General features: G+C 57.6%; 3 protein-coding genes across 3 annotated transcripts in view; 1 reads left to right on the forward strand and 2 right to left on the reverse strand.

Moving 5' to 3' along the window:
• The window catches only part of SLC4A2 (solute carrier family 4 member 2), a 39,133-nt gene extending 34,982 nt beyond the window's left edge, over positions 1 to 4,151 (reverse strand). The window contains exon 1 of the mRNA XM_042472220.1: positions 4,029 to 4,151. The gene's annotated coding sequence lies outside the window, so the exon portion shown is untranslated. The remainder of the gene's footprint in view (positions 1 to 4,028) is intronic.
• A 3,357-nt stretch (positions 4,152 to 7,508) lies between these two features.
• Positions 7,509 to 13,903, forward strand: CDK5 (cyclin dependent kinase 5). Its single transcript, XM_042477211.1, has 12 exons — positions 7,509 to 7,665; positions 7,769 to 7,857; positions 8,156 to 8,223; positions 10,034 to 10,094; positions 11,215 to 11,271; positions 11,383 to 11,478; positions 11,576 to 11,650; positions 12,194 to 12,290; positions 12,415 to 12,484; positions 12,973 to 13,033; positions 13,126 to 13,206; positions 13,577 to 13,903. Exons 1-12 carry the CDS (start codon positions 7,629 to 7,631, stop codon positions 13,661 to 13,663), a joined length of 879 nt encoding a protein of 292 aa, XP_042333145.1. The 5' UTR covers positions 7,509 to 7,628; the 3' UTR covers positions 13,664 to 13,903.
• A 328-nt stretch (positions 13,904 to 14,231) lies between these two features.
• ASIC3 (acid sensing ion channel subunit 3) lies at positions 14,232 to 24,698 on the reverse strand. The gene is made up of 11 exons (XM_042477208.1): positions 23,010 to 24,698; positions 21,066 to 21,216; positions 20,354 to 20,481; positions 19,877 to 20,027; positions 19,097 to 19,153; positions 18,810 to 18,963; positions 18,479 to 18,570; positions 18,020 to 18,099; positions 16,972 to 17,049; positions 16,407 to 16,468; positions 14,232 to 14,668 (listed from the first exon to the last, which is right to left on the reverse strand). Exons 1-11 carry the CDS (start codon positions 23,544 to 23,546, stop codon positions 14,590 to 14,592), a joined length of 1,569 nt encoding a protein of 522 aa, XP_042333142.1. The 5' UTR covers positions 23,547 to 24,698; the 3' UTR covers positions 14,232 to 14,589.
• Positions 24,699 to 24,764: the final 66 nt, after the last annotated feature.

Here is a 24,764-nt window from a genome sequence, read left to right on the forward strand (position 1 = left end):
CGGTTTGCTCCCTTAATCTCTCCTCCTCTGGACTCAACTAATGTTTAACTTTGGCCTAATCAGGGTCCCATGGCTCCCCCCAATGTCCAGGGGGGGGGCAAGGAGCAGTGGCTAGTCAAGGTCACGGTGGGGGAAGGCACATGGATCCTTAGCCCCAGCGTATCTTGGAGTCCGAAATCAAGCCTATGGGGCAGGTGGGGGGACCCCAGAGGGCTCTGGGTTGCAGCCCCGGTTCACCCCACTTCACACACACAACCCATTTGCAGACATTCTGGGGACCTAAAATAATTTCAGCTGCAGAGCTGTCACTGAAGGGGCCCTGAGACCCTCCAGAAAGAAAGGAAGGAAAGAAGGAAGGAAGGAAAAGAGAGAAAGAAATCAGTGCAGGCAGGCAGGAAGGCAGTGCAGGTGGAGAGAAGGCCAAGAGGCCTCGTGAAGTTGGCAGCCGCTCAAGACAAACTCTGGGCAGCAAAACTGGGAGAAAGGCCTGCAGGATGTCTTTTGGAGGGGGTCTGCAGGAGAGAGCTGGCTCCCCCCAACCTCCCACCCCCACCCCCACGGCCAAAAGCCTCCTCATTTGGGGTCTTCTTTCCACCAGATCAGGTGAGGGGGAAACACCGAATCCTGGAGCTGGAGCCGGAGGGAACCTCAAGGGCCATGCAGGAAGACACACCATCACTGCAAAGGAATGAGCCAAGGCTCAGGAAACTAGGCCTGGGGAAGTGGGGGGGGGGGGTTTACAGGAAAGTCCCTTCCCTTCCCTGGCACTACCAGGAGGGGTTGTGGGGGAGGGGGTTGTGGGGAGTGTGGGGTGGCACCCCTTAGGCACCGGTGACCGCAAAGGGAGGGTGCCAGCCCCCCAAACGCCCCTGGGACACAGGCTCCTGCTGAAAGGTCTGGCTGGGAGGGACTTAAAGGGGAGGAGGGGTCTGAGGGTGACCCTGTCTCTCTTCTTCCTCCCCATGGATCTGACTATAGCTGTCGGGCCTTCAGGGCTGCAATGGACCATTGAGGTCCCCCATAGCTGGGGAGAAAGGAGGGAGAAGCCTTTGGTGGAAGGGTGTGCCGGGGGGGGGGGGGGGGAGACTTCTTTGACCCTCCACCTTCCCAGGGACCACTGGTGGGGCCATGGGAGAGGATGGGGGCTTCTTGGTGGCTTCCCTCCCAGGATCTCTGGGACTCCCTTCCAAGAGAAGTTAGACAGCAAGCTCTCTGCTTTCTTTTCACAGACAAGAGAAGAGTTCTCTGTTCCAACAGGCATTTTGTGATGCAAAAGGCCTGTCTTGCCTAAACATTGTACTGGATCTTGCTAATTATTGTGTTGCTGTGTGTGTTTAGCAACATATGTTTTCAATGTTCTACGTCTTGTGAATTATTAATAATGTGTATTTTTATTTGTTGTAAGCTGCTTTGAGTCCTGAACTGGGACAAAAGTGGCACAGAAATACTAACACTAACAATGACAGCAGCAGCCCTATTTTGTCTACTTTGATGGGCTGTGCCTGGCAGGACGCTTTCCCAGCCCCACTTGGAAAGACTCCACATATTCCCCTTGGGCAGGTGATGGGATGGGGGTCTCCCAGCTAAAGGCTAACCTGACCTGGCCCTGCTTGGCTTCCAAGGTGAGCCATGACCAGGTGTGTTCAGGTAGTGACAGGACAGAATGGGAGGGGGGCAACTTGTATGGAACTGGTCTTTGGGAACACTTCCGTCTCCCTCTGTCTGGTGAGACATGGGGCACTGAACAGAAGGAAAACCCACCTGCCCTCACAGACCACCCCCAGAACTAGCACTATGCACAGTCTCTGGCCGGCCACCCGGCACCCAGACGGACTGTGGCCAATCTCCCCCCCCAGCTGGTGTTTTGCCAAGTGGGAGCCCTGCCAAGACAAAGCAATCGCCTAGATCATCTTTGCAGTTGGCACCTGTCAACGGGCGGAAGGAATCCATCTCCGGACAAACCGTCCAGCTGCACGCTCTGCTAACTGCCACCAAGCTGGCCGGCCGACCCAAGTGGCTCCCCCTGCAACCCCCAGGCCATCCAGGCCAGGCCAGGCTCCGTGTGCCGGACCTTGAAGCACTGCAACACAGAAACACAGCCCATCTGGCAGAAGACCCTCTGAATGCAAACGTCTGCCAAGGGCATCCCTAGCCACTGGGCAAAGGGAAAGTGGGCTTGACCCTCCGCACTGCCCTGGTCCGGGTGACACACCCACTGCTTCCCAAAATCAGTGGGTAACGGGGGGGGGCAGGGAATGCCAAGACCCCCAGAGGGCCTGCTTGGCTCAGTTCAGCAGATTCGGAGACAGGAAGGTCCATCCTGCAAATCCCAAATATGCAGAGTTCCTTAAACTATTCCTCCCCCCCAACAACAATCTGCCTTCTTCCTCCAGAACAAAGACACACAAAGTCTTCCACAAAATAAAGGACAAAAAAATGGGGATCAACCCAAGAATGGGGAAAGGCCCCCCTCCCATGCCTGCAAACAAGGTCTAGTGACCCCAGAAGTCAGGGGTCACTCCAGGTTGCTTTTGGGGGAGGATTTTAGCTGCTCTTTAAACACTGGGGGAGGCTCAGGTTAAATCGGATTCACATTTGTAGGACAAAAAAGTCACCCAAATCTCCCAAATTAAAATAGTGGGGGGCTTTGGGGTTTTCCTTTGCCCTGGTTTTGAGGAACCCTTTGCTGGGTTCCATTCTGTGCCATGGTTCTGCCTCTTTGATGGTGGTTCTGTGATCCATTTGCTGCTTTGGCTTCTGAAAAAGCAACATGGAAGTAATCCTGCATTTATTTAAATGCATTAAAACATTTCCGTCCCAGTCTTTTATCATGAGAACAAATCAAAGAAGGCAAGCGGTTCTGCGCTGAAGATAAAAGCATATTAAATCACCCAAGCAAGTTCCAAGAGCTGCCAAAGACCTGAAAGGAGTTAAAACCTTGGGCATGTCTGAATGTGAATCAGGCCCCAAAGCCTTAATTAAAAGCGGTGTCTCTGCCTGACGCCGGAAAGGAGCCAGCGCCGGACCTGCGCAGGGTTGGCGTTCCATGTGCGGGGCTGCCACTGTCTGTGAGTGTGGGAAAGCGGAGCACTGCAGAGAGACAAGCACAACTCCAGTGGCAGGAAGGGGACCAGCGGGCGGACGTCTAAACCTGGGGCAGCAGCACCCCACAAGTGGCTCTCGCACACGCACCCCTTCCAGCTACGTTCAGGCACTCGCTGTGCCAAGTGCTCCTGGCAAAGGCGGTGGTGGCACAGACGGGCGCAGGAAGGGAGAGGGTGCGGCTGGTGCGCCTGTCGCCCACGGAGGGCAGGCAAGAGGGTGGGCAAGTGGCCACCCCTGCGTCCAGTGGCCAAAGGAGCAGCACTCCCTTGACCGCCAGGCTGAGGGGAACAAACCGGCCTCTCACTGAGGCCCGGCTGGCTTTGCCTTTGGGCCGTCCTCCCTGCCCCACTTTGCCAGGCTGTTTGCAGAGGCTGTTGCCCACTTGGCTTGGCTGATGTGCTTCGGATGGATGGAGATCCTAGAGTTTTGGGATGGGGGTCAATGCTTTGGTTAAATACGCACAACCAATGGGGGGGGTCTGCAGTTGGGGGGGGGGGGGCCCCAAAGTCGGGGCCAGGAAGGGGCTGGCATGCCAGGGGTGCCAGGGGTGGGGTGCCCCAGAGGCCGTTGGGGGTCTGGCGCTAGGACCACAGCCTTTGGCTGCTTGACCAGGTGGACAACTGACCCAGGGCAGCCAGTGGGTGCCAGGGGAGCCATGGGGCCCTGCACTCTCCCTCTTGGGATGGGGCTCCAGGGACCCTCCTTGGCCTGGCTCTTGGGGACACAGCTGGGGATCTGAATGGGGGGGTCTTTCCAGCCCCCATTTCCCCTGGGACGAAGGGTGGGGCCCTCTGAGCGCGCGCAGAGTGCAGAGCCCTCCTCTTCCTCTCCGCCGGACAGAGGCCCAAGGGACCAAGGAAAGGAGGAATGTCCGGCCGCGCGCTCCCTCCCTGGACCCCCGCGTGCCCGCGCCCCGCTCTCACCCTCCGCCGGGGCCGCGCCTCGCCTCGCCCGGCCGCGCGCACGGACTGCCCAGAGAGACAGACCGCCTTCCTGCCTTCCTTCCTTCCGAGGAGGAGGCTGGCGGCCGGAGGAGGGCGCATGCGCGGGGGAGGGAAGGCCCCGGCCGGCGCGCCCCCGACGCCTCCCCGGCGCCACGTGCACGCAGCGCAAGGCCACGCCCCCGAGGCCGCCACGCCCGGCCACGCCCACAAGGGCGGGGCCCCGAAAGCGGCGGGACGGAGCTGAATCGAGATGAGCGCCGACTGGAGCGGGGCTGCCGCCGTCCCTCTCCAGCCCTGGCGAGAGGTCCTAGCCTCGCCCCGGAGTCCCTGGCTTCGGCCCCCCGCTCTGCTCTATGAATGCAAAGCCACGCTTCTTGGCTAGTCCCAAAAGGGAGGACGCGTGCCAGGCCCGGCCTCGCCCCAAAGGGGCCCCTCGTGCTGCGCCTGGAGAGAGACACATGGGCTTTGCAGTCCCAGGAGGGGCAAGGGAGGGTGGGGAGGTGGGTCCTTTGCTGGTGGGCCCTACCACCCTTTGGCCCAGTCTCCCCATGGCTTCAGTTGTCTTTGGGGCCCAGTCCTGGGGGGCTGCCCCGCTGGCCGCCCACAAGCCTCTCGCAAGCTTCCAGCTCACTTTGGGGGGGCCTGGGACTGTATTTGAGTCCCCCCCCCCAATACTTTTGCAGACAAGTTGGTAAAGCGCTGTCTGTTGCCAGGCAGACTTGTCACTGGCTGAGAGAGAGCCAGCCAGGGGTCAGGACTTTGGCCTTGGGCCACAGCTCTAGAGATCAGGGCTCGAATCAGCCCCTGGGTGGCCTTGGGCACGTCCCACGCTCTCAGCCTCAGCGGAGGCAAAGGCGAGCCCCTCTGGGCAAAGAGGGCACAGAAAATGCCAGGAGAGGGTCCCCTTGCCCTGGCTAGCTGTCTTCCAGTCGGCCTTGACTCATGGCCACCCGGTCAGTCGGACGTGGGTCACCAGGAACAACAACAACAACAACAAGGACTATTCAAAGAGATAGCCATTTTAGTAGAATTTATTATTATTATTATTATTAACCTTTATTTATAAAGCGCTGTAAATTTACACAGCGCTGTACGTACAACCCTTTAATTAGATGGTTCCCTGCCCTCAGGCTTACAATCTAAAAAGACACCACACAAAAGGAGGAGAAGGGAATGGCGGAGGGGAAGAAGGGGATGAGGGCCTCCGAGGCCTGGATCAGGGGAGAGGGACTGGAGGGAGGGCTTGGCTTCTTAGTGGATGGTTCATCTTCTTCCAGGAAGGCCTGTTGGAGCTAGCCTGCCTCTCTAGAAGGATAATACATATAAAATACATAGCAATACAGGAGGTGATTCAATAAAACAGGCAACAAAAGAACATCAAATAGCAAGCGACAATTGTGCAATGCCTGGGAAGGCTTCCCTGAACAGGATGGTCTTCAGCTCCGTTTTGAAGCTGGTTAAAGAAGCGATCAGGGCCCTTGTGTCTCTCAGGGGAAGAAGGTTCCAGGAGTGAGGGGCAGCGAGTGAAAAGGGGCGAATCCGGGATGGGGCAGAGGAAATCCTGGGCTGTGACAGCAGACCTTGACTACCAGAACGGAGGGTCTGAGTGGGAAGGTGAGGAGAAAGAAGGTCTGATAAGTAAGGAGGGGCAGCCCATGGAGGGCTTTAAATGTCAACAGCAGGAGCTTATACTGAATGCGGAAAGGAAGGTGGAGCCAGTGAAGGGATGCCAACACAGGAGAGATGTGGTCAGAGCGGTGGGTGGAAGTGAATGCTGGACAGAGATTAAAGGACGGAGGTGAGAAAGAGGAAGCCCAGCCAGGAGGACGTTACAGGAATCCAGTCGTGAGATCACTAGGGCATGGACCAGGATCTTGGCAGAAGAGGCGGAGAGATATGGTCGGATTTTGGCAATCGACAAGCCTTGGCTGTGGTCTGGATCTGAGGGACACACGACAGAGAAGAGCCAAAGATAAAGCCAAGACTAAGGGCTTGCTGGACTGGTTGAATAGAAATGTTGTCCACAGAGACAGAAAAGGAGTGTTGAAGGGTGGGCTTAGGAGGAAAGACAAGAAGCTCCGTCTTGGACATGTTGAGCTTCAAACGCTGATGGCGCATCCACTGTGAGACGGCTGTGAAGCAAGACGAGACTTGCTGTTGAAGCCTTGGAGAAAGGTCAGGGGCGGAAAGATACAGCTGGGTGTCATCGGCATAGAGATGGTAGGAAAAGCGAAAGGAGCTGATGAGTTTTCCTAAGGACAGTGTGTAGAGAGAAAACAGAAGGGGACCCAGAACAGAGCCCTGTTTTGGAGAGAAGGGGACCCAAAGAGAATCAGTATGTAGAGACCTTACAGCAGCCTTGAGACTAAATGAAAGAAGTTGGCAGCATGAGCTTCCATAGACTTATGGCTACTTCCTCAGATACCTTTAGATGCAACAATAATGATAATAATAATAATGGAGAGACGGACTGAAAGAAAGAGGTTGGCAGCGTGAGGGTTTTCCTAGGCTTCAGTCTCCTTCTCAGGTGCGTTTGGAGAGCAGGGAGCGTTGGTCCTGGAGAGGAGCCAGGAGCCGGGTGCCCTCCGCAGGGGCCTGTCCTCCTTCATCAGTGACTCAGATGACAGAACAGAGGGCATCCTTATCAGATTTGCAGGTGAGACCAAATTAAGCAGCGGGTCGGGTTTCACAATGACCTTGTCAGACCGGAGAGACGGGCCAAAAGGAACAAAATGGATGTCAGGCTGGGCAGAAAAAAGGGAATGCAGAGATAGAAGAAGATGGGACCCGGCTCAAGGAGACTTCTGCGTCTGACAGGGACCTAGGAGTCCATCTTGCGATGCTGCAGCTGAAAAGGCCAATGCGATCCTGGTTGGCAGCAAGAAGAGTGGAGGAGGGAAGTGACCCTTGGTCTGCCTTGGTCAGGCCCCACTTGCTCCGGCCGTTACTGGGCTGCCTGCCACGGCTGGACATCGACAGCCAGAATAGCCGCTGCGGAGAGGAGGAGAGGAGAGGGCCCGACCCCCGGGGCTCAAAAGCGCCCCACTGGAAGCGAGGAAGACGGCCTTGAAGCAGAAGGGATGCTTGGGCTGCAGGTGGGAAGAAGGGGCTGGAGCAGGCCACCTCTGACCCGGGGCGCTGGGCACAAGAGATGGGCCTTTTTTTGGGGGGGGGCAGCAGAGGCACCAGACCCTGGGAGCTAAGCAGGGCCAGCCCCGGTCACTACTTGGATGGGGGCCTGCCAAGAGAGAAGGGGACAGGAATGCAGTCCCATGGCGCCCCTGCTGCCTCCCAAAGGGCAAAGGCAAGGTTGGGCGGACGGGGCTCCTCCCGTCAAGGCAAGGGCCAGCGCAGCCTCTGGGCCTGGCTGCCTCCCGCCCAGGAAGCCTGGCGGAGCGGAGAGGCGTCGCCCCGGGAACGGTGCATGCTGGGGGATGTAGTCGGCGGAGGCCCGGAGCGGAGAGGCGTCGCGGGGCACGCCGGGAGCCGCAGTCTCCGCCCCTGAGCCCCGGGAGCGGTGCATGCTGGGGGATGTAGTCGGAGGGAGGGAGGGTCCTGTCGGGGTCTCTCTCGGCAGCCATGCAGAAGTACGAGAAGCTGGAGAAGATCGGAGAAGGTCCGCGGGAGGGAGGCAGGGAGCGAGGGGCGTCTGTGTCCCGGGGCCCCTTCCCCTCCTCCCTCCCTGCCATCATGCCCCTCTCTCTCTGGCTTCCCCACAGGGACCTACGGGACCGTCTTCAAGGCCAAGAACCGGGAGACCCACGAGATCGTCGCCCTCAAGAGGGTCCGCCTGGACGACGACGACGAGGTCCGGAGGGTCACGGAGGGGCTCTTGGGGGGCAGCCAATGGAGGAAGGCCCTCGGCCCCGAGAGAGACATGGGCAGAGCGCCCCCCCCTTCTCTCTCTCCCTCAGGGCCCCTCCAGGCGCCCCAGAGAGGAGGGGCCTTGGCGGTGTGTGTGAGCGCGCGTACACGTGTCGTCGTCAGCAGCAGCAGGGCCTGGGTCCCTCGGGGTCTCCGGGCGGGGAGGGCCCTTTGGAGCCCCAGAGGAGGCCGGGTGCCTGGAGCCAAAGAGGAACTCCCTCTCTCCCTCTCTCTCTCTTTAGGGGTGGCCCAGCTCCGCTCTGCGGGAGATCTGCCTCCTGAAGGAGCTGAAGCACAAGAACATTGTCAGGTGAGTCTGGGGGGGGGGGTCTCCAGGGGTCCCTCTGGGGCCGGCCTTTGCCTTAATAACAACAACAACAACAGCAGCAGCAGCAGCATGTCTTTTATCCCTTCCCTCGAGAAGAGGCCATCAAAAGGGGGGGGGACTTACAGAGATTAAAAGCCACCTCAACCCCCCTCTTAGAAGACAGTGAACGATATAAGAGTTAACACAAAATTGTACGGCAACAAACCCTGGAGCATGCGCAAAGTGTGGCCGGAGGTCTTGGGTCCATGGGAAAGGCCTGCCGTCAGAGGTCCCTCTGTGCAGCTTTGGAAAGCTGTGTCGGTGGCAATGGGCCGGATCTCCTCCTCCTCAGGGCACCCCACAATCCAAGCCCTTTGGGGGGCCCACTAGGGCAGCCTTGCTTTATAGGGCTGGAGCAGATCCCTCCCCAGGAGCTCAGTGGGCCAGGAGCATGATAGGCAGGGAAGGAAGGTCCAAGCCATTGAGAGCTTTCAAGGCAATCACCAGCACCTTGTTCTGGGCCCAGAAACTGATGGGATCTTAGGATCGGTGTTGTATGGTCTCTTCTGGATGCACCGGAGACCGGTCTGGCTGCCATGTTCTGATCTTACTGAAGTTTCCGGACCAAGCACCCAGGGGTTGGGCTGGATGGCCCTTGCGCTCTTCCAACCCTCGGATTCTATGGTAGCCTATGTAGAGTGCATTACAGAAATCAAGGCGTGAGGTTGCCAATGCATGTACTACTGCCTTACCTGCCCCGCTTCAGGGGCCCATGTGTCCTGAGGGGCCCCCCACTGCAGCCCTGGCCCCTGTGGCCCCAGGGCCCCTGGCAATGGAGGCATGGCTCCTGTGCGTGTGAAGAGTGGGCCCTGGCAGCTCCTGCATGTGTTCCTCCGCAGCACTTGCACAGAGGGATTGTGCAAAGTCTGGATCTTCATTAGGGTCTTGTCTCGAATGCATTTCAGACTGTGCTCCAATGTGACATTGCCTGTTTTGTCTCCTAACAAGGCATGACTACTGCACTGTGCTTTATATAGGGCTGCCCTTGAAGAGTATATGGCAGTTTCAGCCCTTGCAGAGTGGGGTCGCTGGCACAGTGTCAGAGGGGGTGCCCAGGGCCATGCTGTGGCACAGCAGTAGGGCTGGGTGCTTCTGGGCTCCTTTCCAGTGGCTAGCTTTACTTCTTTACAGCCCAGCGCCCCTGGGACCCACCTCTCTGGCCCACTGCTTCTCCCACATGCTGGGAGCTGGGCCTTGACCCATGTGCCTAAAACCCTGCCCTGCCATGGCTGCACCAGTCCTAAGGGCAGAGCAGGGCCCTCCTTGCGGTGGTTTCTTATGCTCTGAGAGGCCCTCCTGTTGCGGAGAGAAGGCGGTCTTTTGCAAGGCTTGCAAGACACTCTCTTTAGACTTAGGGTTAGTTTTGCAGTGGGCTTGCCAGTTACTTCTCTTGAGGCTTTATTTGCAGCCCTGGTGCCTTTTCTGGTGGTGATGGTGGATCTTTAAATGTTGAATTTACTTGACTAAATGTTTGGCTGAGCTGACCTTGAGTCCCTAGAAAGAGCAGGCCAGGGCACCCAGCCCTCCCTGCCGACAGAATGGGGGGGGGGGCGCTGGTGTGGTTGTGGCCCTCCAAGGCTCTTTGCCTTCTCCCTGTAAGATCCCCACAGCCTTCTGTCTCCTTGCAGGCTGAGCACTCCTCTGTCCGTCCAGCCATCTGCCCCCCCTCTCCTTCTGCTCAAATTGGAGGGTCATCTGCAGGGGTGGGGGGCTTCTTCTCTGCCCCTTTGAACCCTTTCTCCCCCCCCCCCAGATTGCATGACGTCCTGCACAGCGACAAGAAGCTCACGCTGGTCTTTGAGTTCTGCGACCAGGTAAGGGGGGCGGGGGGGGGGGTTCTGGGAAGGTGGCAACTGGACTTTCCAGGAACATTGGGAGAGCCCCAGAGTCAGATGTGACCAAAGCAGCCCTGAAGGCTTTTGCAGCATGTTCTCCTTCTGGCAATAGTGGCGGCAGCGTTTGGACCTTTCTTTCTGAGATGGATAAAATGCTGTGGAGGGTTCTGCTCCCACAGGCGCCTGATGAGACCCCCGCATGGGAAGCCCACAAGCAGGGCATGGGTGCTGTGGCCCACCCTCCTCATGGCTCCCAGGGGGTGACTCTGTGCCTTCTCCCTGGAGGAGAAGCACACAGCTGCCGCAGCGGGTCATTTGGCCAGGAATTGCTGTCTGGCGGTGGGTTCAACTGGGTGGCCCTTGGGGTTCCCTCTTCCAGACTGGAGGCACTTCTTCCATGAATCTGTCTGGCCCAGAAGTGTAGCTGTTGAGGAGGGGGAAGTGCCTCCCGAATGAAATCTTCCTCCACTCCTGAAATTTCTAGCATTGCAAAGAGTGAGACCATGAACGTTGTTCCCTCCCGGACCCCGTCCTCTTTTGCTTGCTGTGTCTTTAGTCCCTGGTCTGCCCCACATCTTTGGATGCCTAAACCGTATTTCTAAATGATCAGCTGAAGGGTTAAGTCACTGCCACACTAGATGTTTAACGCTGGATGAATATTTAATTGCAAGTGGGCAGAATACTTGTGGGGGGCTATGCATTTATTTTGCCACCGCCCTCCATCCATAACCTACAGCCCCAGCCCCCCTGATGAGCAGCTCCTGGGTTGGTGGTCCAGGGGCAGCCGCTGCCCCCATTGCCCAGGTGTGGGTGATCCCTCCTGGCATTGCTGGACCTGATCCCTTGGGCAGGAGGAGGAGCAACGGCCATTTCAGGAGCGGATTCCCCATCCCTGCAGCACCGGCCACCATGGGGTCTCTTGGGATGACCTGTGGCTACAAATTCCCAGGGAGAGGGTGAACTGCAGAGGGGCCGTCCAGGTTGCCCACTCTCTCTCTGTACCGTGACTACCGACTCATCATCATCATCATCATCACTATTATTATATTTGTTTATATCCCGCTTTCCAAGTTATTATCTTTATATTTGCTCCTTCCAGGATCTGAAGAAATACTTTGACAGCTGCAATGGGGACCTGGATCCTGAAATTGTCAAGGTGAGTGAGATGGGGCAGGGGGCAGTGGGTTGCGTTGGCAAATGGGTGGCATCGGTGAAGCTGTTGTTGTGGGTTTTGGAGCCACAGCACCTTCTGGCCTCCTCTCCACAGTCTTTCATGTACCAGCTGCTGAAGGGCCTGGCCTTTTGCCACAGCCGGAATGTTTTGCACCGAGACCTGAAGCCCCAGAATCTACTGATCAACCGGGTGAGTCTTTGGCCCTGGAAGAGCGTGGGAGCCCCTTCTGCCTTTCCAAGCATTGAGCGGTTCCCCTGGCAGTGCCAACCGGTGCCTTTGCTTGCAGAATGGGGAGCTGAAACTGGCGGACTTTGGGCTGGCCCGGGCCTTTGGCATCCCTGTGCGGTGCTACTCGGCTGAGGTGAGCAGAGCAACAATCGTCCTGAAAGATTCCTGACATATGGGGAATCTGCTGGCTGTTCCCCATTTCTTTTTTGGTGGTGGGGTGTCATGAATGTCAAGTTCACCCTCTTTTCACTGAGGGTGCAAATGTGAGTAAGGATGCTTTACTGCTCCTATGGGGAATTAAGGCTCTTGGGGGGGGGGGGGGGGGTTTGTGAAGAAAGAAGGAGGTACATCATTCTGTGGAGTCAACAAGGGAGAACCTTCTGCTTCCAGCATCTCAGCATGGATGAGCCTCCCCCTCCCATGTTTTTACTCTGTCCTAAGGAGGGCTGGAGCGATGGACCCCCTTCCCAAATCCCACAGGTGGTCTTTTAATTTCATGGGAGGGGGGCTAGCCTCTCCTGTCCACACATGCCCATTGAGCTCTGCCCGCTATGAAGTGCACTCTGAAGGTATGCAGGGGCCACTGTCCTTGGGTGGCTCTTGGCCCCACAGGCAGCCATGGGGAGGGCTCCAGAAGGGTTTGCCCCTGCTCTCTTCTGCCCTTCCTTCCCTGCAGGTGGTGACACTCTGGTACCGTCCTCCAGACGTCCTTTTTGGGGCCAAGCTCTACTCCACCTCCATAGACATGTGGTCAGCCGGATGCATCTTTGCAGGTAATGCGGCCCTCCCCTGTGGGCAATGGGGCACCAAGGATGGTAGAGGGTGCCCCCCTGGGCAGAACCAGCCCTGGCTGGACTCTTGAGGTGCTGATGATGATCTCTTCCTTCCCTCCGGCAGAGCTAGCAAATGCTGGGCGGCCCCTCTTCCCAGGCAATGATGTGGATGACCAGCTGAAGCGCATCTTCCGATATCCTTGGCTTTTAGCATGTGGGGCTGGGGAGGTGGGGGGGGTCCACAATTGGGAGGCCATGTGTCGTGTGTGCGTGTGCACATGCTTGCATGTGTGTTTTTGATGCTGGAGGATCACAGTCTGTGGAGTCCAAGCATGTACATAAGTTGTGTGTTTCCTAGATGGTAATGTGATTTTGCAGAATGTAGGTCTCCCCCCCCCCCCCCCCCGACAGCCTGAAGCCTTGGGATGGCTCCCCTTCTCTCTTTCACTCCCCCACACATACTTTTGGAGGTTTGATCAGGGATTGCACATCCCTTGTGTGTGCTGCTTCAGGCTTGGGGGGGTGTTCTGAATGTCCCAAGCCAAAGCATGGTGCATGTGGAGAGGGCACATGCCTCAGCCAGCCCCAGTCCTGGGGAGGAGGGTTGAGTGGGAGGGGGCTTCCATTGAGGTTGACAGAAACGCACTCCCCTCCCAGCCAAGGCCCTTGACTGCTCTGCCACGCTGCTGGGCACTCCGACGGAAGAGCAGTGGCCGGGAATGACCAAACTACCTGATTACAAGGTGAGTCTCTCTCTCCTGGGGTGGGAAGGGGGCTCTGGGGTCAGGAAGAGCCCCCCAGCATGCATGCCGCCCACCAATTTCTTTCCCCACAGCCGTACCCCATGTACCCAGCGACAACCTCTCTGGTCAATGTGGTGCCCAAGCTCAACACGACTGGCCGGGACCTCCTTCAGGTGGGTGCTCTGCCCCCCATCCCCCCAAATGCCTGTGTTTCCCACCTTGTGCTGCTCCCCATCCATCTCTGGGGTTCTCCCCCACCCATTCCCTCAAATAGGCCCGGGGGGGGGGGCTCAAACTGGCATCTTAGCAAGACTGGGTTTTTTCCCTCCAACTGTGCAGAGTGGGGCAGCCCTTCTCTTCTTGTGGGGCTTCTCCTCCCCCACCAACCTGGCAGGCGGGGCGCAAACAGCCCTTTTCAGGCCTTGGGAAGTGTGTGGGGCAGGAGGGGTGGGGGAAATATCCCCTCCCCACCTTCCTGTAGGAGCATCATCTGCTGCTGGGGGGCTGAGCTCTCCATTTACCTCCCCCCTTTTGGCTCTGCAGAACCTGTTGAAGTGCAACCCAGTGCATCGGATCTCAGCGGAGGATGCGCTGCAGCACCCCTACTTCACGGACTTCTGCCCCCCGTAGCCCCCTCACATGACCCCCTCCCCCACCAGGGAACCAGCTACCTTTGGATATGTGGGGGGGATGCTGCTGGCATGGCTGCTCCCTCCCACACACGGGACCAGCTTTGGGGGAAGAATAGCACTCCCACTCCCACCCCTTCTTCCCCCCAGACCCCATGGGAGGGGGGTGTCACCAGGCTGGGGGGGGTCCTTTCGTTGATGTGAATATTTGTGAGTCTTATAAAACACTGCTGCTTCTCTGCTCTGGTGGCTGCCTTTCTTGTTGGGGGGGGGTTCTTCAAGACAGTCTTGGGGGGGATTCTGGGCCTACCCCAGGCACCCCAAAAGAGGGGCCCTCAGCGGGATTGTGGGGGAGGGGGTTACATGATACAGCAGTGCGCTCATGCATGGACCTGGGAGCAGACGGTCAGACAGACATCGACGCACTCATGCTGGTCCTACCCCAGATGTCTGGGATCACAGAGGTCCCCAGCCTCATCTGATCATCCAGTCCAGCCTCCTGCCAAGACAGGAACCTATGGCTGAAGCATTTACATTTCCACAGCCCCCCTGAGCCTGCTTGGAGCGAGGTGGGATGCAGAATCAAATTGGGGGGGGGGTGTCCCCAAATAACTGCCCCGTGCCACAAAAGCATCCAAGCAGCGCTGACTTTAATGCGACACTGCCTTGTGCGTGTCCAGCACTTGGCCAGCCGGTTGGGGCTCCTCACACACACCACCTCCTATGGGTCGAGAACCCATAATGGGAGGCCTTGTGTGTCCTGGAGCCCTTCTTGCTTGTGGTCAAGGGGTGGTGGTGGCCAGCCCCCTTCCTCAGTGACTGCAGTGAAACAACATTGCTTGTGTCAAGCTGGCTGGTCCAGTGGGATAGACGTATGGAGTCAGTGGCCGTGGCTGTACCTTCAGCAGGGGAACTCCTCCAGGTGGCCTAGAGCCGCGTGACCAGGTAAGAGGCGCGGGGGGTGTCCGAGGCTGTCCGACTGACTGCGCCGCATGTGGCAGGCGCCCTGCGGGGGAGAGAGCAGGTGAATGGGGGTTACTAGAACAGCCCCCCGCTTGTATGCTGGGGGGGGGGAACAGTGGTGTGTGCATCTGCACATGTGTAGCTATGGGCACACCTTGGCCCAGCCATTGCCACTGCCACCCCACCCTCATTGCAGAAGGAGAGCTGAGTAATGGAGATATGGCCCCAGGAAGGGCAAGGGGGAACTGGGAGCAACTGGAAAGAACTTGAGCATTCCATTGTGGGAGGAGAGCCAAGCCCAGAGATTAAAAGGGGGGTGCTGGACTTCAGTGTAGGGTTGCCATAACCCGCCTGCAGGCAGGACAATCCTGGTTTTGGCGGAACTGGCCTGGTCCCGGTCTGGTTCCACCAATTCAGGGATTGGGGGCCGGATTTTGCCTTCGCTGCAGGCTGGGCGGCACTCCTCCTCCTCCTCCCCCACACACTCCCGCAGTGACCACCCACCTCCTCCTACCCACCTCCTTTTCTGTGCGGCTGCGCAGCCTGTCCTTTTTTTTGCACGCGCACGGCCATGCAGCCCACCTACTTCCTCCTTCGCGCGGCTGCGCCACCCGCAGCACTTCCCTCGGGGTTGTGGTCGGCGCCAGCTCATGTTTGCCCCGCGCGTGCACGAGGCCATGTAGGGAGCGCTCGTCCCCTTCAGGGTGGCTGGTCAATGGCAGAAGGGCAGGGGCGGGACTGTTTCCAGTCCCAGCCTGCTATTGGCCAGCCTCAAGAGGGAGGTGGAGCCTCGGAGGAGGAGGAGGAGGAGTGAGCCTCTGGGCCAGCCAGGGGGAGGTAAAAGTGCCCTTTCTTGGTGCATGGCACCAAGGAGGAGTAGGAAGAGACAGAGGAGGATGAAGAAGAGGAGGGGGAAGAAGTAAGAGGAAGGAGGATGGGGAAGTGGAAGAGGAGGGGGAGGAAGAAGTAAGAGGAAGAGGAGGAGGAGGATGAGAAGGAGGAGGTGGGTGCCTATTTCCAAAAGTTTTTCCCCCCCAAAGTGTTTTTTTTTGTGTATTTTTGGGGCTTTTAATGCCTTGTTTTAACAACGATAGCCATGTTAAGTAAAGCCATGTTCAATGCTCAAATGTGCTGTTGTGTGTGTTTTGGAATGGAGGGGGATGGTTTGGCCAGAAAGGGAAGGCCATTTCTGACATCTGTCTAGGAATAATGCCCAAATGTCCTCCATTTTGATCATGCCTAAGAAACATGCATTTAGATTAACATTTTTTAAAAATCATCAAAATTTTTTGCATGTCCTCCAATTAAAAAAAAGTGTCCTATATTTGAAAATGTTGTCCTTCGTTTTTCCTGGTTTGGAGGTCCTGACTTATGGCAACCCTACTTCAGTGGGAGGGAGAGCCAGAGTCAGGGACCCCTCTTCTTCCCTCCCCCAGCCCCATTTCATCTGTGTGTGCGCGTGTGCGTGTAAGAGAGTAGGAGTTGGGGACCTTGTGGGTTGTGAGACTGCCCTTTGCTGCTTCTTCAGCCTTTGGCCCTCCCAATGGTTTGGAGTTCAGCTGCAAAGTCAAAGGTCAGGGATCCAGAGCATCCTAAGCATCCAGAGAGCTATGCTCTGACCCGGAGGGGTGGGGAGGCGAGAGGCAGATGGGCAGCATGCGGTTGCTAGACAGCATGGATCCTGCAGCCAAAGCCCAGCTGGCAGAAAGGGGATCCCCTCCCCCCAGAGAAGGAAGTGGGGACCCCACTAGTGCCCCCCAAAGTGTGAAAGGAGGCCCTACCTGGGCGGACGAGGTGGTGCTTGGCCTCTGCCCATTGGGCCACGTGGGAGATCCATGTACTCCTGGTGCAGGTGGGCAGCCAGATGGAGAGGGAGGCCAAAGGTGATGGAAGGGAAGAAGGGCCAGGGGACAGAGAGGAGAGCAATGAGGTGCAGGAACTGTTCCCTGGCCCCGGAAGAGGCCTCTCGCCAATGGAGGGGGGAGTGCCTCTGAGCATATGTCGAGTGCCTTTCCCTCTCATGCCCTGGGGGTATGTGTGGTAAGATTGGGCCTTGGGCCTCAGCTCTACAGTTCTTCTTAATCCCCCTTCCCTTTGGAGGAGCAAGCCCACAAAGTTGGGTAGGACCTAGGACACAAGACTCCCCCCCCCCAAAAGGGGAGGCAACAGCGCTTGCCCCTGCCCCAGCCCCCCTCTCCTTGCTCAGGGAAGTCAGTCTTTTAGAATGGGGAGACCCTGAACCTGAGGAGGATGGTGGGAAGGGGCTGCCTTGGCATGGTCCCCAACTGTGGGATGAGGGGGAAGAAGGTCATGGGGGGCCTTTTGGGGGGGAGGCCCACATATTACCAGGCTGTTGCTCTCGCTCTTCCTCTTCTCGGCCCGTTTCCTCGCCTGGTAGAAGCCCAGAAGTTTTTCTCGGAGAACCTGCCAGGAAGCAGCAGAATGGAGGAAAAGAAGGAAGGAAAACGGCAGAGGGTCCCACCTAAGTCTCCAGTGGAGAAGCCAGGCCCTTACCCCCCCTCCCCAGTTCCATGGTGCCCTTCCTGCCCCCTTGGCTGTAGGGCAGGGGGCACATTTGGGTTGGAGAGGGGATATGCCCCCCCCATGTGTGTATATGGGAGGGGGGAGCTCAGGGCAGGAGCCAGGAAGATCTGGCCAGACCAAGGGGGAGGACAGCTGGGTGAGTGAACGGCTGAAGGACTGCTGCAGGACCAGGTCCAATGGTCTGAAGATCCAGGGGGTGGATTTCGATTGAACCTGAGAAGGAACTTCTTGGTGGTCCAAGTGGATCTGTAATGGAACCAATGGCCTGGAGAGAGGTGTGTGTGTGGGGGGTCTCTTTCTCAGGGCGTCTTCCAAAGGAGGCTGGGGAGCTAGCTCCATTCTCTGGGGATGCTTTAGTCCAGGTGGATCTCTTGCTATGAGCAAGGGGCTGAAACGGGGAGGCCTCTGGGGATCCCTTCCAGCTCTAGGAATCCCAGTGTGGCCATTTCCCTACCGGGGAGAATTGAGACCCCAGAACAGTGGGAGAGACCCCCTTGGAAGAAGATCCCAATCGGAGGCAAGTGCTGCCCCCTCATCCTCCTCCTCTGCCCCTCAATTCCCCCAGCAGCACTTCCTGGCTGCTTTCCTGGTCTGTGTCCAGCCCATCCTGGGGTTCAGTGGCCTGCCTCGGGGGGGGGGGGGGGGGGGGGGGGGGGGGGGGGGTGCGGGGTGTGAGTGGAGGGCACAGGGGCTTAACCGCCATGGTGGCCCCCTTCCCCTTTCACTGGCCCACCTAAAGTGCAGGACTCAAAAGTCAGTGCCCCCTCCCCAGCCTCCCACCCTTTCCAACTGCCCTGCTGACCACACCGTTTCTGGCTCCAGACCCTTGTGCCCCTCGCTGGCCACTCACTTCGTACAGGTAGTCAAAAATCTCCAGGATGGTCAAGAGGCTGGCTCCGATGAAGAGGCCCATTTGGCCCCCAATGTCTCCTGGGGGAGCAGCACAAGGTTTCATGGGAAGGGTGTTCTGCCCAAGGAGACCCCCTCCCCATGTCAATGGCTCCTCCATCCCCCCCAGTCAACCTCAGCAGGGGTCTGCAATGTAGTATGGTGGGGGGCTTCAAAGTGTGGGGCCCCCAGCCTGAGTAACTGCTACTTCTGCCTTCCTTCACCCCCCCCCCCTTTTACTCCAGGGGAACCTTTCCGGTGGAGGGGCATTTCCCATCTTCCAGGGCCTGGGACCCCTTGTGCTTCAGTCTTTTCACCCCACTATTGATACCTCCACACAAACAGAAGCACAAGAAGGGGGTTGCTCTGCGTCTGACCAAGAGGGTCCCATAAACCCCTCACCCTGTTTGGTGCCACTCACCCAGCAACCCGGCCACATCATAGGCCTTCTTCTGCTCAATGGTTTCGTAGTTCAGAGCTTCAAAGAAGATGTCCAGCACCAGCAGGTTTTCCCTGGACGCAATGGGCAAGCAGAGGTAGGATCACTCACCCACTGGCCCACCGAGCCCACCACCCTCCCGCCAGGGATGCCCCAGATGGACCCAGAGAGGATGTGCTCCCTTCGACCTCTGGCCAACTGGAGAGGGGTCACCTGCCCCTGGACACAGGAGACGGCACTTCATAGAGGGAGGGGAGGGGGTGGGATGACCCCCCTTGGGCAGAATAGGGAGGGTGGGGTGAAGGTTACTCACGCAATGTACTCCTCGCTGCGGTTGTACTTCTTGGCCAAGTACCTGGCTGAGGCCTTGCTAGGGATCTTGACCACAGAGAGCTCCTTGCCATAGCGCACCATTTCGCAGGGGGTCTGACAGGAGCAGAAGTCGTTGTCTTTCTCCACCAGGAAGCCTGGGCCAAAGGGGCGAGGGAGGGGTCAGGGCTGACCGGTGTGAGATGGCCCACCCTCTTCAGCTCCAGCCCCTTCCAGCATCATAAAGAGCGGTGCCATACATGTGCCAAACGAAGCGCCGCTCCTGCTTACCCAGGGCCGGGTCAGCACACTCCTTGTACTGCTCTGGGGTGCAGATGATGGCATTACCTGGGCAGGACAGGGAGAAGCCAATGAGGCCATGCAGGCCGGGGGGGCAGGCAGGGTGTGTTTGGGGGAAGAACCAGCACTTTTTGCACCCCATGGCTCTCTTGCATGGACCTTGGGCACCAAAATCAAAGGAAGTGCCAGGCCACAGAAGATCCTCCTGTCACAGAAGTATGCCATGACCACTCTCAGGAGAGACTAGGAGGGACCCATGTGGACCCAAACATTGACATTAGGAATAACATCCTGAGGATAAGAGCTATTGAACAGCGGAAGACACTGCTGCCTCAATGGAGGGTGGTGGAGTCTCCTTCTTTGGAGGCTGTTTTTAAAGACAGGCTGGATGGCCATATAGAATCATTGAGTTGGAAGAGACCACGAGGGCCATGCAGTCCAACCCCCTTCTTCTGCCATGCAGGAACCCACAATCAAAGCATCCCCTACAGATGGCCATCTGGCCTCTGTTTAAAAACCTAAAAAGAAGGAAACTCCGCCAAAATCTCTGAGGGCAAGTGTTCCACTGTTGAACAGCTCTTACTGTCAAGAGGTTCCTCCTAATGTTGAGCTGGAATCTCTTGCAGGGAGGGCTTGGACGGTGTCTTCTTGCATGGCAGAAGGGGTTTGGGCTGGATGGATAGCCTTTGGGGGTCTCTTCAACTCTATCAATTGTATGATTCTCCCCCCACCCAGGACCCCTCTAGTAGCCCCCAACTGCCCTCCCCAGACCTGGCATGTGCACCATGCGGCAGTTGCAGTTCTCAGCTAAGTAGCGCGTCTCGCATTCAATGCGGCAGGCAGCCATGCTGTAATTGGTGAAGAAGGCAGACTCGATGGGGCCAGATTTGCAGATGCCCCATGGGGGTGGGAGGTAGAAGATCTGCGGCAAGAAACAGTTAAGGAAAAGGCTGTGGGGAATAGGTCATCCCACCCCAATGGCCCCTGGTAACCCCACACGGCCAGAGGTCTGGCTGGCACGGCTCAAGCAAGTCCCCCATGCTCTAAACATTGGGGTCCCAGTGCGCACCCCCTTGCCCTTGCACCAGTGCATGCCAGGTGGGTGCGTGCCCCTTGACCCCCAGACTCAGAAAGCAGAACTTCCAGATAGACCCCCCCCAAGTGCAGAGAGAGGGGCAAAGGGGGGGAGACAGCACTCAGAGGGCCCCCTCCTCTACAAAGGGTGGAGGTCCCAAGCCAGGCTAATACCCTTTGCTCCTGGCAAGAAACAAACGTCTGGAACCCAGGGGCCACGCCGAAGCCCAGCTGGTCAATGGAGGGTGGCTCGTCTTGGCTGTGGATTTGCACCTTCAACCCAGCTTCGTAGGAGGTTTCATCTGCAATGGAAGAGAGAGAAATGCAGGGAGGGGAGGGGGCAAGGCTTGCCACCTGGCTCTTCTCAAGGCCTGTCTCTGTGAGTGCAGCTATGGGTCTGCTGCCCCTGACTTTGCCACCCAGAGCCCCCCTGACCGTTCCTCAGACCCAGTGAGGGGCACATGCTCACACACTCAGGGTCACGCTCACACGTGTCCCTCATCTCAGATGCTGTGCAAGAGACTCTTCACTGGCCTCTTGCATGGTGCCCCAAAGTGCCACCACAACAGCTGCCAAGCCCCATTGGGGAAAAGGGGGACACTGTGGTGGTTGGAGGCAACCAGGGAGCAGCAACTGCAGCCAGAGAGGAAGGAAAGAGAGTTGCCCCATGGCCCAGCAGCAAGGCCCCTTCCAGGCCCCCAAACACAGTTCTTCTCTGCCTGCAACCTGACCAGGTAGCCCCCTGCCCTTGCCCCTCCACAGTCCCAGAAATGGATTTCCCCCTTTCCTCCTTTGCAACAACAAGCAAAGGCTGGGCATCCTGGGTGGCCCCCTAAGATGCTGCCAGGGTGGCCATCTGCCCTGGCACCCATGTCCAGCCACCCACCTGTGTCTCCCCAGACGGGCAGGTACTCATCCTGCTGGACGTTCAGGGTCAGTTCCAGGCCATTGCCAGTGCCACCCTTAACCGTTGTGAGGAGTTCATAGCCTGGGGCACCAGAGTTGAATGTGTAGCACTTGCCCAGGCGAGTGAAGATCTGCAGGAGAGAAAGAGAGGGAAGCAGGCATGGATGGATGGATGGACCACCTGGCATGGAGGCTGGAGGTTTCATGCCCACTGCAGAGAAAGCCATTCATGTTGGCTGCCTTTGTAAATCCCACTGTGGCTCTGTCTGCACACACAAACAGACAAACACACACATGCAAAGACCAAGAGGCTTAAAGACGGCTCTGCAAAGTTTTACAGGAGGATAATGCATCCCAAAGGGAACCCAGGCAGGGCCCAGGGTGGCCCAGAGATCCTCTGTCTGAGGAGAGACCCAAAGGCTGGCCCTTCAGGGCAGGGCAGGCTGAGGATGGTCCATGCCTTTTTCAGGCAGAAAAGGGAGAGAAGTGGCGTTTTTACAAGAGTTTAAAGTTTGCAGGAGGTTAAACAGTGCAACTGAAGAGGGACAGCAACCCACTTTGCATGTGACAAAACGCCTTCTGTCCTTTTAAGCCTAAGGAATCTCCTGCCCATTAACCACAACAAAGAAGGCACCTCTTGAGCTAACAGCCTGAGGAGAATGGCCACTCATGTGCCACTTGAAGGGCCATAGAAATGGCCAGATCAGCTAGAAGTACAGCAAGCTTAAAAGTGCTGAAACTTGACACATTTGGCTTTTCCTCCATTTTTCAGGACAGCTTCTACTTCTGCCAGACTTTTGTGAATAGCACTGAGATACTTTATTCACTCTTCTTCAAGACAGAACTACTTACTCAGTTTGGTGATGTGCTGAGCAGAGGTTTTCCAGCCTCATTCAACTCTGTGGCAGTGGCAGCTGCTGGCAAGGCTGTGCCACACTTTGCCCCATTTTGCTCTGGCCCCAGAATTTGCCCCCAAAGTCTTGGCGCTGAGCAAAACCGCTGCTTCTGCTGCTGCTGCACCATTTCCTTTGGGGTCAGATTCTGCCGACTTGGCATCTTTGCCCCTTGGCAGGGATTTTGAGCCAGGTTTCAGAGAGAGAAAGAGAGAGAGTGCAGCCACTCAGCACTGAGGCGAAACCGGAGGAGCCTTTGGGACCCAGAGGAGGGGGGCAAGTACTCCTAGTCAAAAGTGGATCTGCCAATGGGGAGGAGGGGGGCAGGGGCCCCAGGAGCCTCTTGAGGACCCCACTGCACTCCCCCCAAAGACACCCCACCTTTTGGGCCTCCATCCGTGAGCGGCAGAGAGGAGCTCCCACCCTCCATCTCCCTGGACCCAAAACAGCTGCCACCCACAGCCTCCATCCCCATTGGCCAGAACAGATGGAAACCCCACATTAGGAAGCAAGCACGGGAGTCCACTCTGCCCATGTGCAGAGGCAACTCAGTCCACATTTGGCCCTCACAGTGTTGGGCTCAACTTCACCCTCAGCTCCCAGCAGAGTTCCGGTGGGACCCCCACCCCACCCTAGCACCCCATGGGGCTTGGGGCCTGGACCAGGGGAGACATGTGCCATGTGCCGCCTGCCATGGAGCCAGCAGCCCTTCCAGCCAGCCTGCCATGTTGCAGCTGTGGGAGACATGTGGAGCACGGTGGGTCTGGCACAGTCCACAACTCCCTACAGAGGCATGGGAAGGGGGCAGAGACTGGATGCACGGAGAGTGAGGTGGCCTGGAGGCAAGCAGCAGCAGGCTAAGGGCACAGTTGCCCGTCCTCTTGTGGCTACATTGCCAGCTAGGCAATGTGCCTCCAACCATGGCCTGATAACCTGGATGTCCGTGGCTGTGCATGTGGCTGTGCACTGTGTGGGTCCTCAGAGCATAAGATGTGTCCAGTGAAGAGAGGCATCCAATGACTCAGACTCACAGTGGTGAAGTTCTCAGGGCCACACTCCCGACTCCCAAAGCGGCAGCCCAGCAGCATCTCCTCCAGGCTGTGGCCTGTCCGCTCAACGAAATCCCGCATGTCGAAGGTGGTGCTGGGGAAGAGGCCGGGGGTCTCGGCGGCGGCCGGCCCACCCAGGGCCTGCAGGTAGAGGGAGAAGTCACGCGGCTCCACTCCCAGCAGCTCCTGGCCCACCCAGCGCAGGTCATCAGGGGTCAGCCGGGACCTCCGGATGCGGTTGAAGTTGCAGAGGCTGACAGCAGGGAAGACCAGGAGCTGGCCTTCCTCCTCATCTAGCATGGTGACATGGTGGTACTCCCGGTAGTAGTGCACCCGCTCAGCCACCTGGTACAGGAAGATGCCCACCGCTGCCAGGACGGCCCCGGCCCAAGCCAGGCGGCGCGGTGTGAAGGGCCCCGGCAGGAAGACATGGCTGAGCCCGTGCAGAGTGCAGGAGCTGGCGAAGGCCACCAGGTGCGAGGGCTTGGGGGCCGGTGGGTCCTCTTGGGGCTCCTTCATGGTCCTCAGAGGTGGGCAGAAGGTGCATCTATGATGCCACTGGCCAGGAAGGTTGTGTTTCAGGCGCTTGCCAGAGCCCAACTGAAGCCAAGGAGGTCCAGGGAAGCGGCTGCAGCCAATCCCAAGAAGGGAGGGGAGAGCCAAGCAGGTGACCAAGGATGCCTGGCCGGTTGCCAGCAGAGGCCTAGTGGCAGCCACTGAAGAGGCCCAGCAACCATCTGCCTTTGAGGCAGAATATTCTTTCTTTACTTATGTTTGTTTCTGCCTCCATTTCTATCCCTTTGTCACCTGTAAAGCTGTGCTCCCCAAGGCTTAGCCTTATTGTTCCACTGAACCCAAGCTGAGAATCGATCGGGTCCTCCTGATCAATACATAGGGAGAGGTGGCAGGAACTGGGGCCTCCTGAGACCATGGAAGAGGGGCAGGGCAGAGGCCATAAGCCCCCCACCCTTAGCAGGAACACCTGGTGTGCTCTCCCCTCCTTTACGAGGGGGCTGGCACCACACCTGGTGGGCACGAGATGGCAGGTGTTTGGGGCAAACGGCCCTCCCTGCCTTCCATGGGGATGCTCCCCACCTCGACCCTCCCCACCATCTTCTGGCTGGGACAAGGCCCCCCCCTCGAGCAACAGGTGGGGGGCTTGGCACAATCCTCACTGGTTCCCCTCCAGGAGAATGCTTTCAGCACCAGCCGCTCACCCCACCTGAACCCCCCAGGCAAAGATTACTCAGGTGGAGGACCCTAGTACCCCAATAGCCTCTTTTGCCTCAAATGGGTATCAAACGCCATCCTGAGGGTGGAAAGTGCCAGGTGAGAGTCAGCCAGGAAGCGCTAAGGGCACTCAGGCAGAAAGGTGTCCTTTGAAATTAAAATCTATTCCTCTGATTTCATTTGTCTGGAAGTCAAAGAGACAAGCCAAACAAATCTGCCACCTCTTTTCTTTAGGATGGCTATACTTTATGGCACAGGGGTTTGCTCTTTCATCTCCATCACCTAACCTTCCCAAAAGATTACCCACAAGGTGAAAAAGTATAAAGGAGGGCTGTTTGCCCTTTGCCAAAATTTAACCAAAATTTAAATACTTTGCTCTTGCATGAATGTTTGTGTGAATGTTGTAATCTCTTTGGCTGTATTAATGAAAAAAGGCATTTTAACTTGCATTCTGGAATCTACTTTCTTGGAACTAGCAGACACAGGTAAAAGACTCCCTGCTTTTTA

This window comes from Sceloporus undulatus, chromosome 6 (genome assembly GCF_019175285.1).
Source record: "Sceloporus undulatus isolate JIND9_A2432 ecotype Alabama chromosome 6, SceUnd_v1.1, whole genome shotgun sequence".
NCBI lineage: Eukaryota > Metazoa > Chordata > Lepidosauria > Squamata > Phrynosomatidae > Sceloporus > Sceloporus undulatus.

Excerpts from the sequence above, each read along its gene's own strand:
- CDK5 (XM_042477211.1), top strand. The coding sequence starts at position 7,629 with ATGCAGAAGTACGAGAAGCTGGAGAAGATCGGAGAAG. Across the intron at positions 7,858-8,155 it reads GCCTGGACGACGACGACGAG|GGGTGGCCCAGCTCCGCTCT; the intron begins GTCCGGAGGGTC and ends CTCTCTCTTTAG. Across the intron at positions 11,272-11,382 it reads TGGATCCTGAAATTGTCAAG|TCTTTCATGTACCAGCTGCT; the intron begins GTGAGTGAGATG and ends TCCTCTCCACAG.
- ASIC3 (XM_042477208.1), bottom strand. The coding sequence starts at position 23,546 with ATGAAGGAGCCCCAAGAGGACCCACCGGCCCCCAAGCCCTCGCACCTG. Across the intron at positions 21,217-23,009 it reads GCCCTGAGAACTTCACCACT|ATCTTCACTCGCCTGGGCAA; the intron begins GTGAGTCTGAGT and ends TCTCTCCTGCAG. Across the intron at positions 19,154-19,876 it reads CCGCATGGTGCACATGCCAG|GTAATGCCATCATCTGCACC; the intron begins GTCTGGGGAGGG and ends TGTCCTGCCCAG.